General features: G+C 42.5%; 3 protein-coding genes across 3 annotated transcripts; 1 reads left to right on the top strand and 2 right to left on the bottom strand.

Annotated features, from left to right (window-relative positions):
- The first annotated feature begins 2,884 nt into the window (after positions 1 to 2,884).
- On the top strand, positions 2,885 to 5,480 carry stx11a (syntaxin 11a). Its single transcript, XM_084683627.1, has 2 exons — positions 2,885 to 3,042; positions 3,907 to 5,480. Exon 2 carries the CDS (start codon positions 3,912 to 3,914, stop codon positions 4,779 to 4,781), a length of 870 nt encoding a protein of 289 aa, XP_084539753.1. The 5' UTR covers positions 2,885 to 3,042; positions 3,907 to 3,911; the 3' UTR covers positions 4,782 to 5,480.
- Positions 5,481 to 6,008: 528 nt separating this feature from the next.
- On the bottom strand, positions 6,009 to 11,723 carry fbxo30a (F-box protein 30a). Its single transcript, XM_084683604.1, has 3 exons — positions 11,535 to 11,723; positions 8,255 to 10,514; positions 6,009 to 8,135 (listed from the first exon to the last, which is right to left on the bottom strand). The coding sequence occupies exons 2-3, from the start codon at positions 10,442 to 10,444 to the stop codon at positions 7,932 to 7,934; spliced, it is 2,394 nt and encodes a 797-aa protein (XP_084539730.1). The 5' UTR covers positions 10,445 to 10,514; positions 11,535 to 11,723; the 3' UTR covers positions 6,009 to 7,931.
- Positions 11,724 to 11,977: 254 nt separating this feature from the next.
- LOC146299081 (pancreatic secretory granule membrane major glycoprotein GP2) lies at positions 11,978 to 17,936 on the bottom strand. Its single transcript, XM_084683615.1, has 9 exons — positions 17,834 to 17,936; positions 17,369 to 17,457; positions 17,135 to 17,239; positions 15,147 to 15,307; positions 14,828 to 14,963; positions 14,045 to 14,139; positions 12,995 to 13,163; positions 12,593 to 12,707; positions 11,978 to 12,370 (listed from the first exon to the last, which is right to left on the bottom strand). The coding sequence occupies exons 1-9, from the start codon at positions 17,919 to 17,921 to the stop codon at positions 12,183 to 12,185; spliced, it is 1,146 nt and encodes a 381-aa protein (XP_084539741.1). The 5' UTR covers positions 17,922 to 17,936; the 3' UTR covers positions 11,978 to 12,182.
- Positions 17,937 to 18,257: the final 321 nt, after the last annotated feature.

The following is an 18,257-nucleotide window of genomic DNA, read 5'->3' as shown; positions in this document are numbered from 1 at the left end:
GTCTACCAACGCTGGACCAGGTCGTCAACCGGAAACCAGTCTCCATGACGGCCAACAGCGAGTTTCCAGGTCCCATCCAACGTCTATAAAGCCGAACAATGGATTTTTGGTGTTTCAAAACCCATTGACATTGTATGACTATGTTTAGCTTGTGTTCTGCTCCTCTCTCTTACCAACCGTCTCTGGAGGAGGGGATCCCTCTCTGAATTGCTCCTCCCAAGGTTTCTTCCATTTTTTCTCCCGTTGGGAGTTTTTCCTTGTCTTCCTTGAGGGTCTAGGTTGGTTGAGGGGCAGTTCTATGGGTGTATGTGAAGCCCTCTGTGACATGCTTGCGTGTAAAAAGGGCTATACAAATAAATTTGATTTGATTTTACATGAAACTTGGTGTAAATAAAGAAGGGACTGTCCTTAATGAGTGTGCCAAAATTCTCAACTTTTTACCATGTGGTTCTAGGGGCTGCTATAGACTCCAATGGGAGAGGAAGATGATGAATCACTAGAAAGTGCATTTCCTGCAGAAAATGAGTTGGACAGCTGAAATTATAATTTTTTTATTGCTGAAAATACCGAAATGAGAAAACATCCGCAAGCTGAAATTAATTTTTTAAATGTGTGAGTCACACAAAAGAGGCAGTGTGGAAGCTGAACTGCATGATCTAACAAAGCTAAGAGCTTAAATAGCCTACAATGAGGGAGAAGGTGAAAGCTGAACTGTTTAACAGTAGAAGAAGTAAATATTTGTTTTAGTCGCTGAAATTATAGTTGGCATAGTAGCTGTGTAATAGCTGTAGCAGATACAGTAGCATCAGTGGCGTAATAGAATAAAACAGTTCCATTAGCAATAGTAGTAAAAGAGATATTAGCAGCATCTGCGGAATTAGTAGTTGTATAAGATATAGCAGCAGGTGCAGTAGTAGTAGCAGCACTAGTAGTTTCAGTATTGGTAGTAGTTATGTAGTAGTGGCCTTAGTATTTTAATGAGACAGGTTGACTGAATATCTACGTCTTGTGACTCCATTAATCAGCTAATACCAATCGCCTGTGTGAGAGACTGAGTTGTGCATCCATAGATAAAGGCTAGATGTCTTACGGCGGAGTCTAGAACGTCCGCACATGGCGGCCATCTTGCTACTGTCAACTCGCTCACCCATAACATTGTGTTGGTGCTACATGTACTTTTTAAATGACCATAACTTGCTCAATTTTGATAAATCAAAATGTACCCAACACATTCTGTAAAGCCTAGCCATATGTGTGGCAAACCATGTGAAAGGAATGCTCAAGAAATCTGACTGAAATACTAATGGGTGTTTCATGCTAACTGAACCCCATCAACCTCTCAGATTAGATTATTTATTGAATACTTCCTGTGTCTAGTTTCCCATGTTCTCTAAGTGTGCAGTGTTAGTGGGATGTCGATACTTGATAGATGGATACAATTAAGCACAGTTATTTTTCTGTAAAAAAAATTTTTTTTAAAGGGGTGGGTCCACACATGCCCCTGCAACAAAGTTTTTTATTTATTTTGCCAACAAGTACAGGTACATTGTGGCCGTACCACATTGTGATGCTGCCGGTCAGGACACTCAATGATGCTGCTGTAGAAGTTCACAAGAGCCTGTGTACTCATGCTCCATCTCTAGGCACTTCAGAAAGGGGAGGCACTGTTGTGCCTTCGTCTGAATGGCTTTTGTTTTTCTGGTCCAACTGACGTCATCCAAGAGTTGCATCCCAGGAATCTGAAGCCGGTTACTCTCTCTACCTCTTCAGCCTGGATGGTGATGGGGGGGAGTGGATTTTGCCAGTCCTGAAATCAATGATCATCTTTTTTGTGTTGCTGATATTCAGGGCAAGGTTGCTCTCCTGACACCACACTGCTTGGTCTGATTCCTCCCGCCTGTAAGCCAATTCCATGCGATCCCTTGGTGAAATCAGACCAATCACAGTAACATCAGCAAACTTGATGATGTGGTTGCTGCTCTGTTTGGTTGGAGTAGCAAGTGTACAGCAGGGCACAATTTAGGCCTAAGGCAGCAGTCTTGCAGAGCTCCTGTGTTGAGATGCAGTGTGGATTAGGTGTTGTTATCTATTCATCAACACCTGTGGCCTGTAAGAAGTTCAGGATCCAGGTGCATATGGACCTACCCAGGCCCAGGTTTCAAAGCTTTAAGACCAGTTTGGTGGGAAGAATGGTGTTGGAGGCAAAGCTGAAGGATAGGATTAGGATAGGGTGAACACTAGGCGTATTTTGGGAAAACACAATTTGTTATTTCAAGATTTTGCCATGAACAAAGGAATGAAATGTAGTCTATAAACGTATAGCCTAGGGCTTCAATATCTTAAATGTCTGACAAAATACCTAACCTTCAAATAAAAATGTATTTAGTAAAGTACATTGAAGTGACATTTGTCAAAGGTAAGGCACAATCTGTATTATTTTTTGGGGAGGGTTTACATAAATAAATAAAATAATTTAAATGCAATAACTCAAAGCAAGCACCGTTTAGATTAGGCCTATGTGTTAAAAGAATACCATAAAAGAAATTTGCGCTAATTATCTTTATCATCTTTTTTTAACATCTCTGAAGTGGAAAAACTAGTTTGGTGAGGTACAGAGGTTGACCACCAAAGGATGATTGTTCTCAACAACTTAATATTTTATAATAAAGTGAAAAATAAGGTAGGCCTACGTGGCTACTGTGTTCTCGAGTGTTAGTTAAGGACAACCTAAATATGCGTTACAAAGCACACGGTATGCAGATTAGGTGAATAATCCTCCCGAGCCCATCATTACAACGCTATGAAGTGGAATCATAATTTCAGGGTATCCGATAGCCTAGCCTGTATACAGCGTGATTTCCTTCCGCTTTAACTTCCACCTGTTTCGACATGTTTTACCACTGAGAAAAGTACACTGGGGAACTCCCATAAATTTGACAGTGGGCCGATTCCTTTAAATGTTGAGATGATGACTATAGTAAGAGAAATGGGGAAATGATTCTGATCGTCTACTTTTTAATGAGTTTGGAGGCACGACCCAAGGTAGGGGTTTTCGAATTGTCTACTGATAAACTATGTGAGATTGTATTTAAATAATTGGCTCGTCTAATTGTCACTAAAGCCTTGAGCATGTAGCCTACGTAGGCTATAATAATGTTGGGAGTGGCATTCCAAATTCCAAATTTCTAAATAGACGTTATTTTAGCTAAATGTAATCTCTAAATTAAGTATAGCCTACCCTTGTGCGCTCAAGTTTATGATTGGGTGCTGTGTCAAGTTTACTAGTATTTTTCGGATGCGCACATAAAGTAACTTGTGGTGAAGGCTAGGCTACATTACATTTGGACATTTATGGCTATTTGAACCTTATCCTCTACATTGACAATTTAAAAAACGAATGGACAAATCGATAAATTGTTCAATTGACATAAAGTGTAAGACAATTTGTTCGTCACAACGACGTCGGTTATAAGGCCAACGTGGGAACATGTTGACGCCCAGTTAATACAAGGAAACGATCACTGAGATCTTCTATGAGAATTGTGTAATTTCCTCTAAATGTAGCCAACGGCCTAATTAAACTATAATCATAAATGCATTCCCATAATTAACACATCGAGCTGTGTGCTGTTGTCAACATAAGCTACACATATCGGCTAAGATGTCTGAGAAAGACAAAGGTCTGTAAGAATATCAGTTCAAAAGTTATGTTCAAGTATTATTTGTTATGTAGGCTATTTAATGTTTTTTTAAACATTGTATTTAAATTTGTTTACACAGCTTTGCAGGCCTTAGTAGTATACCAGTAAAAACAATGTACAAAATGTAGTTAATTTACTTGATCCACCCCAGGCACAATACTGTTCATTGTCATGATACATTTAACTGTTCTTAATGCAATTTCAGGTGAAATGAAAGACAGGCTGAGTGAATTGCAAGGGTTCCCCTCCAAGCCTTCAGAAGCTGAGGAGGGCAAGCCCGATGAGGACGATGGCGAGCTGGAGCAGCACGCCGTGGTATTCCAGGGAGAGGACCTCATGGACAACACCTTCAAGGAGGCCCAGTCGCTGCGAAAGGAGATCACCCTGCTCAGACTGGACGTGAAACGTTTGGGGAAGCAGAACACTCGCTTCCTCACTTCGGTCCGACGGATCAGCAGCATTAAGCGAGACTCCAACGCCATCGCCCGAGACATCAAGGCCAGAGGGGAGGTTGTCTACGCTCGCCTGGAGAAGCTAGGCAAGCAATGTAAGGACCTGGAGGACGAGCATGGGGTCCATGCGGCGCTGGTGCGGATAGTGCGCTACCAGTACGTCTCCATCACCAACGTCTTCCACGAAGCCATGTCAGAGTACAACGAGGCCGAGATGGCCCAGAAGGAGAACTGCAAGACCCGTATTCAGAGACAGGCGGAGATCATGGGGAAAGACCTGACAGGGGACCAGATTGAGGAGATGATCGAGACGGGGAAGTGGAACGTGTACTCGGAAAACCTCCTGACGGATGCCCGCACTGCCCGCTCGGCCCTTACCGAGATAGAGAACCGTCACAAAGAACTGGTGGAGCTGGAGAGCCGCATCAAGGACATTCATGAACTGTTCTTCCAGATGGCCCTGCTGGTGGAGGAGCAGGGAGCCATGCTGGACAACATAGAGAAGAACGTGCTGGAGACACAGGACTATGTAGAAAAAGCCACTACTCAGATCAAGAAAGCTGTGAAGTACAAGAAGAGCAACCCCTGCAAGCGCCTGTTCTGCTGTTGTTTTCCTTGCTGCAACTAGTCAGACAAATATCAGTGTTATCAGCGTATCAACATTGGAGATCCAAATCATTTCCTTCTTAGTGTTTTCTCTGCCATGAATATGTTTTTTTTAAAGGGGTCGAACTCTGACGGCTGAAAACTTTGATGCATGTTGACTTAGCATGCAACATGCAGTTTGATGCCTTGCTTTCAGGTTTTGCACAAGACGGTGTATGGAATATAGCAAGGCCTTTGCATTGATGGTTCATTTCAATATCAGACCACAATCTTAGCCATGCAAATACAACAGTGTGATATAAGGTGTCAATTTCATATGAGAAGCAGAAAACATTTGCATAATGCTTGCAGTAAAAACTAGAGCATTGTAGCACAATGTTTAATCATGACATTATTTTACATTTGTAATGTGTGTGTGATTTAATGTTCTGAAATTAAATAGCCTATAATAATATAATAAAATGATATATCCATCTATCCTACTGTGTTCAATCATCAGTGAGGACGTCTATAGTTTGTTTTAACATGAATTCAAAAGAGAAGTGAGGGTTGCAGACATGAGTCAATCTTATTGCTTCACAAACGATGATTTGTAAGCAACACAAGAGAATCATTGCAGTTTACGTGAGCCAGCCTTTATTATGTAGGAAAACTCATCGACACATGTCCACATACAAATAACTAAAGATCGCGTATACTCTAAAACTAGCTCAACATTTGTTTTTATCTTCCTGATGGAATTAGCGTTCAATAGCATTAGATAAGGAAGTGTACCAGTGTATAAACCGCGTTACATACTTAAACTGTTCTTCTGTGATCGATGATCAAATCGACGTTTGTACTGTACATATTATTGTGTTGTCAAACAGCTGGTATTCACTGAACACCAAGATTACAGATGTGAACTGTTTTATATCTAGTGCAAGAAGTGCCATGCTGTACTGCCTTTACAAAAAATCCAATACGTGCATTGGGATTGTCTAACATGACCCATGTTTCAAAAACACAGGGTTTTAATCACAATCATCATAATTGTTCATTGAGACTAAAGGCAGTAACTTTGTGAATGTCTCTTTAGTGCCATCTAGTTGTCAGGTTATCAAGCATATTGTGATCCTGTAGTAGCCTTGCTAATTCATTGTGATTTTACTGAATGCACAGACTTCAAATATATCAGAGCATATTACAGTTGTTTTCAAAAAGCTTGGAGATAAGAGAACTATCTGTATAAAATGAAAATTGGACAGAATAACTGGCCAAACAATTTATTGGTGAAGAAATTGCTGATGATTTACACAAAGGGCATGTACACACTGCAGCCATTCAATAAACAGTTGTGTAAGAAAACTTTTTAGAACATTGTTTTTTTGTATTGTTCATAGCCATGAACTTTAAAAACGTATTTGAGGGAAACACTGGTTAGTTTTAATCAATCGTTTAAATTGACGTCTCCACTCACATGCTACAAACAGACTGGTGTGTCATCTCATGGGACAAATATGAACTTAGTAGAACATTTTAGTATCCTCTGATCACACACACGATATTGTAACAAACCCAATTATGTGCCAGTACTGAAATTAATCAGATATAAGTCAAAGAATTGAGTAGTGGAGTTTAAATTTTAAAAAGTCTTAAATATAGCAGTAAACCAAGATCAGACAATACCATGAAAATTATAGAACACACAGTTAACCTTCAAATTATGCATCACCCCAAACACAACCGTTAATTGTCTAAACTTCATTCACTGAGGGGAAGTTTGCAAAAGGGAATAAAATGCTTCACTGTTAATCATTTGTGTTTATTATTCCTCTATGACAATAATATTTGCAACCTATCCACACGTGCTTTTCCGTAGAGGAGGTCTAACCTCACTGTCTTTTCCAAACACTGTTTGATTCTCACAAATCCCTTTTAGGAAAGCAGAGTCAAACACTAAAACGTCACACTTTACAACATGTTCCTATTACACACTTGTTGACATTTAAATCTGAGACTTCAATTAGTCAAAATTAAAATACAGGGATCATGATTAACATCTGTTAAAGAAAAAAAAGAAATCTTCTCTTTGTCCTAAACAAACAAAAAACAACAACACACAAATGTAATAATACTGAACGGTGATCAGTCCTAAGACCACACAGTAATAATAACAACAAGGTGCCAGCCCTCCCCCTTTGTACCCTCTACTGTGTCTAACACATACATCACAGGGGATGGCCAGCACTTACTGCTGCAGCTTCATGTTACAACCCTGAGACACCAAAATGTGAACACAATGAATATGTAGTGCCAAGAAATATATATAAAAAAACAAAACAAAAGAAACTGCAACACACAGATATGATAGATAATGCTCAATACCAGAGGGAAATGTGTACCGTTTTGATTTCATACCTGACCTGCAGGGTTCCACAACCTCCAAAATACTAATATGTATCAAACAAGTGGTTCTAGCCTAATAAACTGAAGAGGCAGAAACATGTGAACACCCACACACAATCACTCATAAGATTAATCTAGAAAGAATGGTTTAAAAATTAAATAAATAAATCCCAAGCTACAAGTTGAGTAATGAACCTCAGAATGAATAAGGGTTTCTGTGAGTTTTGCATTTTAGAGAAAGTCAAAAAGACCAAACCATTTCCTATTTAGAGAAGAATGACATGCACTGCACACATTTTAGGATTGGTCAGTATATTAAAATGTAGAATTATAATCAGTCGTAAAAAAGAGAAGGTTCTAACAAAAAGAATGCATGGTTGATCAAAATATCGGGGGGGGGGGGGGGGGGGAATAAGCTATTGTAGATAGCTATGTATCTATTGTAGATAGATATGTAGATAAGCTATTTGATTTTGTTCCAGCAAGGAGATATTGAGAAATCTGAGGTATTCAGAACTTTCCCATGACAAGAAATCAAGTGTTTCTCATAATTTAAGGCTCCACTTTCTTTCCGGCACAGTACTGACTTCTTCATATAAAAATACAAAACAAATCTGCATCAAAGCATGTAATTATTTACACAGTATGTCAAAAGTGAATCTTCAGTATATAAATTTCATTATCAAAAGAGCAAACCAAAATAGTTTGAATTGGAACAATTTAGGCTTTTTCGGTCAAACTGGAAGAAACAAGCAGCACAATGTTTTCCTGGTGAAAGGACTGCTCATGCAACGGGCTTGAGAACGGAGCGCAGCGAGCGCCCTTCCTTGGTGAGCTCTCTGGTGAAGCACATACAGGGCAGAGGGATGGCTTCCTCCCGACGAGCGATGGTGTTGAACTGGCACTTCTTCAGATGGTCGGCCATGCTGGAGATGTTGGCAAACTTCCACTCGTTCACTGTGCCAAAAGAGGTGCTGAATCGCCACACCTGATCAACAAAGTTCACGCACGTTATTACATTTTCAACAAAGACCAAAAGAGAGGGTAGCATACTCGTGTGCGTATGCGTGTCATAGACTTTGTGAATTGAACATTTGAGCGTCCTACCTTGTTGTTTATCTGCCACGAGGACGATCCATCAGCACGTTGTTCCTTGTTCCACAGGAGGACCACCATTCCTCGAACCTGAAGCAGGCTGCTACACACTTCCCTCATGGTCCGGGACACCCTGGACAGCTGGCAGAGGCTGAAGCCATCCAGAAAGCTGGCGACATACTGCAACAGCTCGAAGGGGAGGCTACTGAGGTGGTCGCACTGGGAGCCGAAGCGGCAGGCGTTTCTGGGGAGGGCGTTGTCGCGTTGCACTGATGGCAGGTCTGCCTGCACACCAAAGGCACCGAGGTGCCGGTCATGGATAATTCTGGAACCTTGCACGGATGGACAGAAACGTCTCTGGGAGTAGGTGCAGCCGTAGTACGCCAGTGGACAACGGTGCTCCATCCAGCCGTTGAGCCCAGCGTGGATGTCGCCATGGACATTCTTGAAATGGGAGGAGAACTCATCCCGGCGGAAGAGCTGTCCACACACAAAGGTGAACATGGAGCGTTGCTTGGTTTGGTATCGGGCCACGCATTCCAGCACCAGATCCAGCCGGAGCGTGTGGAAGGGACTGGGGTTAGAGAGCTGCGGGCTGGCGTGGTCGCAGGCGGAAGCCGAAGCAATGTCACCCACCATGGTGTTGGTGGCCAAGATGGCGGAGGGGAAGGAGAAAGTCTGTGTACCAAAGTCAATGCGGTAGCCATCCACAAACCTGCTGTCGGAGATCCCCCTGCCCCCGGGAGAGTCCCCAAGACAGAAGAGGAGGGCTGCAGTTATCAGATCAATGCCGTGGAGACCCATGGGGTCTTCAGTGACTTCCAGGTCAGAGGTGTCCACAGCCTTGTCCTCCATCTTGGCTCGGAACAAGTAAGGGTCTGACAGCAGTGCCCGGCGCCCGTTAAATGTAAACAAACTCATTCCCCTAAGCACCTGCAGGTTCTGTAGCTTTCTTTCCAGCCATCTATCTTCAATGTCAAGGGGCAGGTGCTGCAACACATTGTTTGGTACCAGATCAGGCAGCGGAATAGGAAAGTGAGGAGGGAGGGGTGGTGGGTGGGGCCTGGAGGGGCGGGGCCTAGAGGGCTCGACACTCATGGAATGATAAGGTATATGCGGACGGATTTCGGAAGAACCGTTCAGTCCAGGGGAACTGTTGAGTTCAGAGGAACCATTGATTCTAAGTCTCCTGTTCTCAGCCCTCTCTAGATCTATCTTGTCACGTCTCAAGTGATTGTGATCATTGCCATTGTGAAAGCCATTACAGACTGGACCCTCTACAAGACCCATAACGTAATCCTTTTCCTCAACCTCCAGCCCCCCATCTTCATCATCTAAACACTCAATCAATTTATTTGGCTCTACCCAAGTGCTTACATCTTCCCCCTTCTCTGTCACAGCCGTACCGTTGACTCCCCCCACTGCGCCAAACTCACCGTCTGATTCAGAGTCACTTTCCCTCATGTCTACATTCTTTAGATACTCAACATCCACGTAACAATCGCCGTGACTGTCGCTGTTCCCTCCATTACGCAACACCCCGTTTCTCTCACTCTTTCCTCCGCTTAAATTCCCAATGATCAAGTCAATTTCTTTCGCGTTCGAAAGGATGTCCAAGGCAGCCACCAAGCTCCTGCTCGTCTCCACGGAGGCCGAGTACAACTCGCCGTATGTCTCCTCCTCCATCTCCACCATCCCGTTCGAAACCACCGTCTCCGGAGCGCTCGAAACTAACGCCATTTTATCAATGTCCTCAACTGGTTTAATGTCGCCATTCTTTGACACCGTGGTCGTGACCCTGAGGGATTCTAGAAGCATCCTCTGGTCCTGCAGAGCCAGGGCCATGTCCAGCTGCTCCACCTCGTCAAAGTCTTTGCTTAAATTCTCATAGGACTGGCGGTCAGAGTAGCTCACAGGCCAGCGGTTCCACTCCATCGTGCAGCAAACCACACTCGCTGGGCATGTCTCGAGGTGCTCTGCCATCTTCATCCGGGGAATTGTGAAGGGACATCCGAACCCAACATTTAGACAAGGCACTCTCTCTAAGGGGCACAGTAAACAATGTTCCTCTGCTTTGCACGCGTGGAAAACGGCGCCACAGACAAGATGGCAGCCGATGAGGTCACAGGAAACACCAGTCTCTGGTCTGGTCATGCATCTGCGATTAATACAGTTTAGACAATGAGCATGTAAGTCCTCCATCTTCAAGTATTCTTTTGTATTCCAAGTCCTGGAGGAGGTGTTCGCAGGCAAGGATGAATTGTTGCTGAACCTGAAGTTAACACAAATAAAAGTTTATCCACATTAAAATGCTTTGCCATAAAGTCTGTTGGAAAGAAACAAAATGATTCACTTGCACTTGTGACTAGGTATACTGTGACACTACCTCATGGAAAAACATGTAAATATGGGTCAAGTACGACACAAGGTAAGGAAGCCTTGTGCCGCAAAACAGGCATCACATTCTGTAACTTAGCGCCTGATGTGGCCTCAGAGAGAGTCTGTTTACTAAACCTCTAGTCTAAGCCGCCACGGGACATTTCACAACAAGACTTATTGGGTTACACAGTCACAACCAGACCCGGGGCAGATGACCTTTAACCTTGGTCTCTCAGAAGCCGCAGCCACTAGACGAAAATTGATGGCAACAAAAACTAGAAAATGTTTCATAAACAACATCAGCCAAGCAAGATGGCTCTAACTGTCTGACAGTCGTGACACCGTTTTTAGCAAGCATATCTGGACTTGACTGGGCATGACGAGGCTGTCTCGGACAGGACCTTGTTTTGGACAACTATAAATACACTGGATATCAATTTACTTACAACTTATTCACCAGAGAAATGGGTTTGACATTAATCATTGTTAGCACCGTAATTTGTAACCATATAACTATATGAACTTGGCTAACTAAATCTTGCAAACATAAAAACAACGGCCATGAAGCTAACTGTAGAGTTGCAGCTAACTATTTAATAGTCCAGTCTCCGTATAAATAACTTACTTGAAAATCCAAAGCCCCAGATGTAGCTAGCTCTAGCTAGCAGCTAACAAGTTCGCATCCACCTTCATTGTTATCTACCATATAAGCACACAAAGGAGACCTGGCAATGGGCATGTTGCTAGTTGACAAAGGACGGACTTGTACACAACTTCAGTGGCATTACCAATGGCTAACACGAGAGTATAACTGCCTTGAGCAAAGTAGCAAACCAACTAGCAAATGACACTAGTTTGGCTGTCGCACAAACCTGTTCTTCTAGCTAGCGGCGTAGTTAACTGGACTACTCACCTTTAAAAAACAACACACCAAATCCTTGTTTTGTCTTTATCTCTATCCTTAATTGAACACGTTTACTCTCAACAATAAGAAAACTGTTGCGTAGAAAAAACAATGGTTAACAACAACAGATATTCACGACTCCTAATGCCTCTAGTCGGTCGGCGTATATGAGGTGTTGCAAGCTAGCAGGCTAAAAGTGGGGCGCTCGAGTATTGCGTCATCATGCAGCGGACCAGCGGATTGGCGTATGATAAGACTGAAAATAGAATGAGCTGGGTAATACCCTTGCAATATTTTTACATCTCACAATATGTTCGGCGCATTTCATAGTTGAACATGAAACAGTATTGCATAGCAAATCATGAATGAATAACCAATGGAAATATATTTTTATTTACCTTTCAAACAAAAACATTGAAACTATACTACAGATTTATCACAAAACACAATCCTTCAAGTATTAAACACAGATATTTTATTTACATAAAAAAATGTGACAATCACCATCCACAATGTAATACTTATACAGCAGTATATGTGTGTTGTGTGTGTGTGTGTGTGTAGGTGCCCAAGAAGATTGTTGACACACGCCTTTCAGGTTATGTCGACATCTGTTCTTTAAGACTTCTAAGACTGGGGGTGTTAGCCAGACAGGGCTCAGGATGCCACCTCAGTGATGTGATGAATGTTAGACAGGGTTAGCTGAGCCTCCTGGGCTGGGTAGGAGTTTCTGGAACGTAGCCAGAGCCTTCCAAATACCCCAGTGACCAGCAGCAGGACCAGCAGCAGGACCAGCAGCAGCCCTCCCAGGACAAACGTCTCCACTGGGGGGATACCTCCAGCATCTGGAATGCATTCAAAATAGAAGAGGCTTTCAGCCGGGCAGTGTTCCGACGTATGTCAAGGCATTCTTTCTGTGAATGATGGCTTGTTATGATAACCTTGCCGCACATAAGACGTGACAATGTTTTGAATGCCTCAAAGTTAATATGAGTAATGAACAAATAAGGGCATTGTTAGGTTTGTCTAAGCAGACTGTAAGTCAACAGCATTCACTGAATACATACTCAAACTGGGCTGGTCACTTTCAGGGAGCAGTCGTCTGATTGGTCCATAGGAAACCGTGTGGGACAGTGGGATATCTCTCTTAGTCCGCACATATGCATCTTCACTAGAGCAGTTCTGTCACATAAACAGTATAATTTAAGTGTTTTGAATAGAATAGAACACAACATAACGGAATAGAAAGAAAATGCAATAAACTGAAATAGAAAAAAATAGAACATTATTATTATATTATTTTTACTGCGTAGTATTTGCAACAGTAATAGCTATACTACTGTAGGGTCTTTAGAATAAGCCAGTCCCCAGACGCTAAGCCTTCACTTAATCACACAAGTCGTCAAATCTCATTGGAACTGTTCGTTGCGTCCCAGGTACGAGGAGAGGAAGTGAGCTCGCTCACTCACAGGCTGGCAGGCTCCCAGGGTGTTGTGACAGATCTGGACGTTGCAGTGGAGGAAGACGTCGGTGTAAGAGCTGCCCACAAACTTGAACATTTGTATCCTGAACGTGGCCTCTGGACCCTGGCCATTCCTCAGTACTGTCAGCATCTGCTCGTTTGACAGCACCGGGCAGCTGAGAAAGAAAGAAAGAAAGAGAGACAGAAAGAAAGAAAGAGAGAGAGAGAGAGCACTGTTCAGCACAGCCTGACAGAGAGAGTGTGTGATGTATCACTCTAGACTAGATGACTTATGGTGTATTAGTGAAGGCGATACTGAAAACTCAATGGTTATTTCTTGGGTGTCAACAAGAGAAACATATTACTCCTATCTGACATTTTGACCGAGCAAACATTTGAATGTTTAAAAAGAACTGCTGACAGCATAGAAGAGATGGATTTGTTTTTTTCTAGTACACTAGAATGTATTTCATTGTCATACTGTTGCTAACAGTACAACATACTCCCTAGTTGTCAAGGACATGCACAGCTGTTGATCTTAAAACACATACGGTTTCAGAAGGGGGGGGGGGGGCGTCATATGACTAGTCACGAAAGCTGTGTTGCAAGTTCGCTTAGACACTTGCTCTTATTTCAGATCTCAACAGCATTTACTGTGGAGACTGAACAGCTGGGTTGAAATGACTAAAAAACAGACAATTTATGAACTGTCCCTGTATAAACTTAGTCTAATTATCCAGCCAGAACCCAGATATACACCTCTTGAAACTAAACATTTGTCACAATATCAGCACTTACTTGTTATGGCAGAGCCCATGTCAATAGCTCTTTACCACTCATATCATATCCATTACATTTGACAGGTTTTCTTTTGGTAGATGCTTTTGTCCCATATAGGTACCAGGGTTTCCCATAGCACTTACCACCACACGCCTGCCGCCTTAACTACGTTGTATTATTATAATTATTTTAAATAATAATAATAATTATTATTATTTAATAATTAAATAAGAAACAGGCTCATGAAACAGTCTGTATTTTAATACATACAACCAACCTGTCCTTGATGAAGGTGTACTGGATGTTACTGTAGGGGTCCTTGGTTGGTGTGGCCCAGCATCTGTCCACACGCAGCATCAGATGAGCAGGGACCTAGGTGAGACACAGAGGTCAGCGCCCTCAGGATTAGGAACCTGCCTGTTAGGCACTCAGGACAGTCAGCTGGTGTTTCATAGTTGTGGTTTTGTAGGGCAGAGGAGGGAGGCACAGGACATTAAGAAATAAGCATATTGGTATTGAAAGAAGATCTGATTTAAAGGGGAGAGAGGTGCCTGAAATGTTTCTTTTCCCATTTTTAAATGAGTTGACTGACAGGTTTGGGAAGCGCAGTTTGGGATGCACAGTCTTTCAGTGAGGAAAGTAAACAACAGTGGGCGAGGAGAGGAGGAGGGGGGCCGAGGATTCTGGGAAGACGAGGCAGGAACATCAACAGGCGATATACAAGACCTCGTTTTTTATGAAGGGGTAGAGCTGGGGTGTAGGAAAAGACATTGAGCTGTGGAGATGTCGTCATACAGAGAGTAAGGGAGGGAAGGGGGGGTCTGAGAGGAGAAAGAGAGAAGTGCGAGTGCCAATGTTGTAGCTACGTAGCAGGACTGTGTACACTGATGGCAGTTCTCGATAAGAGAGTGGAGCAGAGGTCTGGCACTCGGGTTACCTCCATGACAGGACACAGTGTTTGGTTACTCACGTATCCACTCCTACCACATGCTCATAGGCGGAAAGCTTTTACATGTCTTTCCACTCAAAGGTAAGAGTTGAACTAAAGTGGATGACCAACCATAAAAACTTTCACATATATGTCGTCCTCCAGCGTCAGGGAGGGAACCGTCATCCATTTGTCCTCAAAGGCTTCGTCCTTATACAACAGCATAGACACTGAGAAGTTCCCATCTTCTGTGTTCAGTGTAATTGTTCTGTGAATACACCAAAACTATTAGTATCGTTTTAATACAAATATGAATAATATAATCGTTTTTGTTGTGAATATGTAGTCATTGTGGTAATGATTGTAAATATGAATACAAAACAAATATCACCACCTGATTACAGACATGACATATGAATATATTTAAATTGAACTGAAACCCATATCTTACCTCACGTCCACACGGATCATGTTTTCACCATTGGGCTGCTGGACCATGTAGTTAAGTGGGTAGCGGCAAACAAATGTGATGTTGATGTAGTTCCTTGTGACCACATCTGAGTCATTATTGCGTATGGTGTTTAAGAACATGATATGGGTATCATCTGAGGCCTGCGGAGGGAAGAAATAAATCAGGAAAACAATGTTCATGAGGGCAGACCAACAGACACTCGTATTACTGAAAACATCTACCCAAGGTTAATTGAATCACTTTGAAAAGCAAAATGGTTGTCATGACGTTGCAAGTAACCATGACAGAGGTGTTAGGGAACTTAATAGGTTGACAGACGATTCTACCTTCACCGAAAGCTTTCAATATGGAGCTCCGGTTTCCCAAACCCACCTATAACTTTGACAGCATTAATCTCTTCAGCCACATACAAAAACAACAAAGTGAGTCATCCGGCTCAGCGTCAAGCAACAGGCTACTGACGCAGATGAAACAATAAAGTCAGTCAGATGAAAAGCCTGCGACTGGGTTCTGTCCGTCCCCTGTTGAGAGCCACAGAGGACGGGTTCCATCAAGGTTGAAGCAGGATACATTGCTGAGCCCCAACAGTGGAGAAAGGTTTTACTACCCTTCAGTAAACACACAACCCCCTACTATGGCCACCACTGGCTTGGTTCAACATCAAGACAACAGCTACTTAACACTGAAGGGAATACCAACAGAGCTCCATTGATACTTGCAGGACCTCTTGGGTAACTTCACACCAAGCTATAACCGATATTACTATCTTTTTTTAAGTAATGCTTTTAGGTGATAGAAACACAATATAGTTTAAACGTAGCTTATTATAAACATGTATTTGACGTTACGGAACTCAAAGCATGGATCGTCTCCTTATCATTTTCCTGGGTTCGGCTCTCTAGGTCATTTGGTAACTAGGCATTCCCTTCCTTTAGTAACAGAATTTCATCCAAAGCAGGCTTCACTTTCTCCTGACTGGTATGCAGAAGCCTTATAAAACTGCAGACGAGGACAGAGAGATTTTCTCCCCCTCAAAGCTGTGTTAACCTTTTGTGCACTTTACAAGACATGCCCCTATGCATTCTAAGTAAGCATTTCAAGGACACTCATGGTCTTAAGTACAGATTTATACCACACCAAAGTTAAAACAGTCCTCAGAACCGAGCAGGCCCTATGTGAGAAGGCCAGTGGGCAAAATAATAGTGGCGATGACAAAGTCGGCCAGTGAATTACGGTCTGGCCATTCACAGGGCCTGAAAACACGATCATCTCAATGTAAATCCTGATAATTTAGAGCAGAAAGGCCATTGAGGCACCCCTTACTGCTTTGTATTTAAAAAATCCAGTGCTCTGAGAGGAAAAGGAACAACACAACCCTTCTCTCTTGAAATATATGCCAACCCCCACCCCCCCACCCCCCTTCTGTGTGCGCGCCTCTTTCGCTCCCCTTTCTGTCTACTTCTTTCTGCATACCATGAGCTAATTTCATTGTAGAAACCTAGAAACTGAGGTCCACACAGCACACATTGATGAGGAAAAACACAGTGTTCCCTTCAACCAGTTTTGCTAGTTATTTTTAGCATGATGCAAATACCTAATTACCTCATCCAATTAATCCCTTTTTTTAGTGGCACAAAAGAGTTAAGGGAGGTCCTAGAAAGACCCAAACAGAAGACCAGTTCCCACAACAACTGAACACATCGTAAAATTAGATAATTTATTGTCATGGCGATTTTATGTTGCCACTAAAAGAGGATTCCAACTGTAGTTTGTCTCCATGTTAGCAGTTCTAACGTCTTTTCTCCTTTGTCAACGGACAGAGTTCAAATGTACACTTTGATTGCTTAAACACCTAATTCTTCCATACTTGCTGTGACCAAGCAACCGTGAAATGTACAATGTAATCACCACAGAAACGCCATGACTCATTAAAGGGCAAGTGTGCGACAGCTCTGCTGAGTACCTACCATGATGGTCCCACAGTCGGAGAAATTTGTCTTGATGCTGAAGACATAATTGTCCTTAATCTCAACGCCACGGCAGTCAGGGTCATTTAAGTGCAAATCCCAAACCTAGAAAAGAATAAAAACATCCAAATAAGACACAACAAAACAACTGCACTTTCACCTCAATGTTGCTGACCTGCCAGCTTATTACTTGTATTTTGTGTTCAAATGAAGAGAAAGATGATATTGACTTACATAAACTGGTGGCACTTTATTGATAAAAAAGGCACTTGGAATGACAACCTCCATCTGGTCATTGGTACAGATGACAGTTTCATTGAGCTCTGGGAGAAAAGGAAGTGTTGTTAATTCAGAATCAGTCTAGAGTGGTTCTGAGACTGATTCTGAATTAACAGTATTTCCTATCAATACTGGGTGTATTTTACAGTCTTTGTATTAGTTTGTGTAATAGTTGTTTCACATCTGTTACACTTCTACAACTATGTAGTTATACACTACATAGTTGTACTGTAAGGACATCTATAAAACCGTGATACCAAATCCATGAATATAATTCAGAAATACACATCAGGTTTAATGGCAAAGCTGTTTTCACAGCTACACTGTAGAATGTGTTTGTAATAGATATTTATAATAGATAATAGAACTGTATAAATAGTGCTGAAACCTGGAGCTGATAGGTCCATGAAGTAAACTCACCCTCCTCCTCCGGTTCCAGGTAAACAGTTGAGGTGACAGTCCCTAGAAAGAAGAGCAACCAGGCAAACACCAGGCTGGCAGGTGTCATCTTTGAACAATTCTCCCTCTGGCTTCTCTGCGGCCAAACACTTCAGATACTCTGCAGCTTCCTTTTGGCCCTTCTCGTCAAACCTGTGAATCTTCTGACCTATTCACCACAGTGAGTTGTCACCTCGAGACGTAGTGCCCCACTCGCTCCGACCCTCAAAACACAGGTCTAATGAACTGGGAGCCTCCCTCCAGCCCTAAAACATCAGCTTGAATGATGTCTCCCCCAACAATGAGATTCCACACATGAATAGGGAGGACAAGGGGAGTCCAAGGTAACACACATACAAGCGGGCAATAGTAGAAACACCCCCTTAGTAAACACCCCACAACTCTG

This window comes from Hypomesus nipponensis, chromosome 3 (genome assembly GCF_054491055.1).
Source record: "Hypomesus nipponensis isolate SF chromosome 3, ASM5449105v1, whole genome shotgun sequence".
NCBI lineage: Eukaryota > Metazoa > Chordata > Actinopteri > Osmeriformes > Osmeridae > Hypomesus > Hypomesus nipponensis.
This window is presented reverse-complemented; position numbering and strand designations above follow the sequence as displayed.

Excerpts from the sequence above, each read along its gene's own strand:
- stx11a (XM_084683627.1), top strand. The coding sequence starts at position 3,912 with ATGAAAGACAGGCTGAGTGAATTGCAAGGGTTCCCCTCCAAGCCTTCA.
- fbxo30a (XM_084683604.1), bottom strand. The coding sequence starts at position 10,444 with ATGGAGGACTTACATGCTCATTGTCTAAACTGTATTAATCGCAGATGC. Across the intron at positions 8,136-8,254 it reads CGTGGCAGATAAACAACAAG|GTGTGGCGATTCAGCACCTC; the intron begins GTAGGACGCTCA and ends TTTGTTGATCAG.
- LOC146299081 (XM_084683615.1), bottom strand. The coding sequence starts at position 17,921 with ATGACACCTGCCAGCCTGGTGTTTGCCTGGTTGCTCTTCTTTCTAGGG. Across the intron at positions 14,964-15,146 it reads ATGATCCGTGTGGACGTGAG|AACAATTACACTGAACACAG; the intron begins GTAAGATATGGG and ends GTGTATTCACAG. Across the intron at positions 14,140-14,827 it reads TATATGTGAAAGTTTTTATG|GTCCCTGCTCATCTGATGCT; the intron begins GTTGGTCATCCA and ends TGTCTCACCTAG.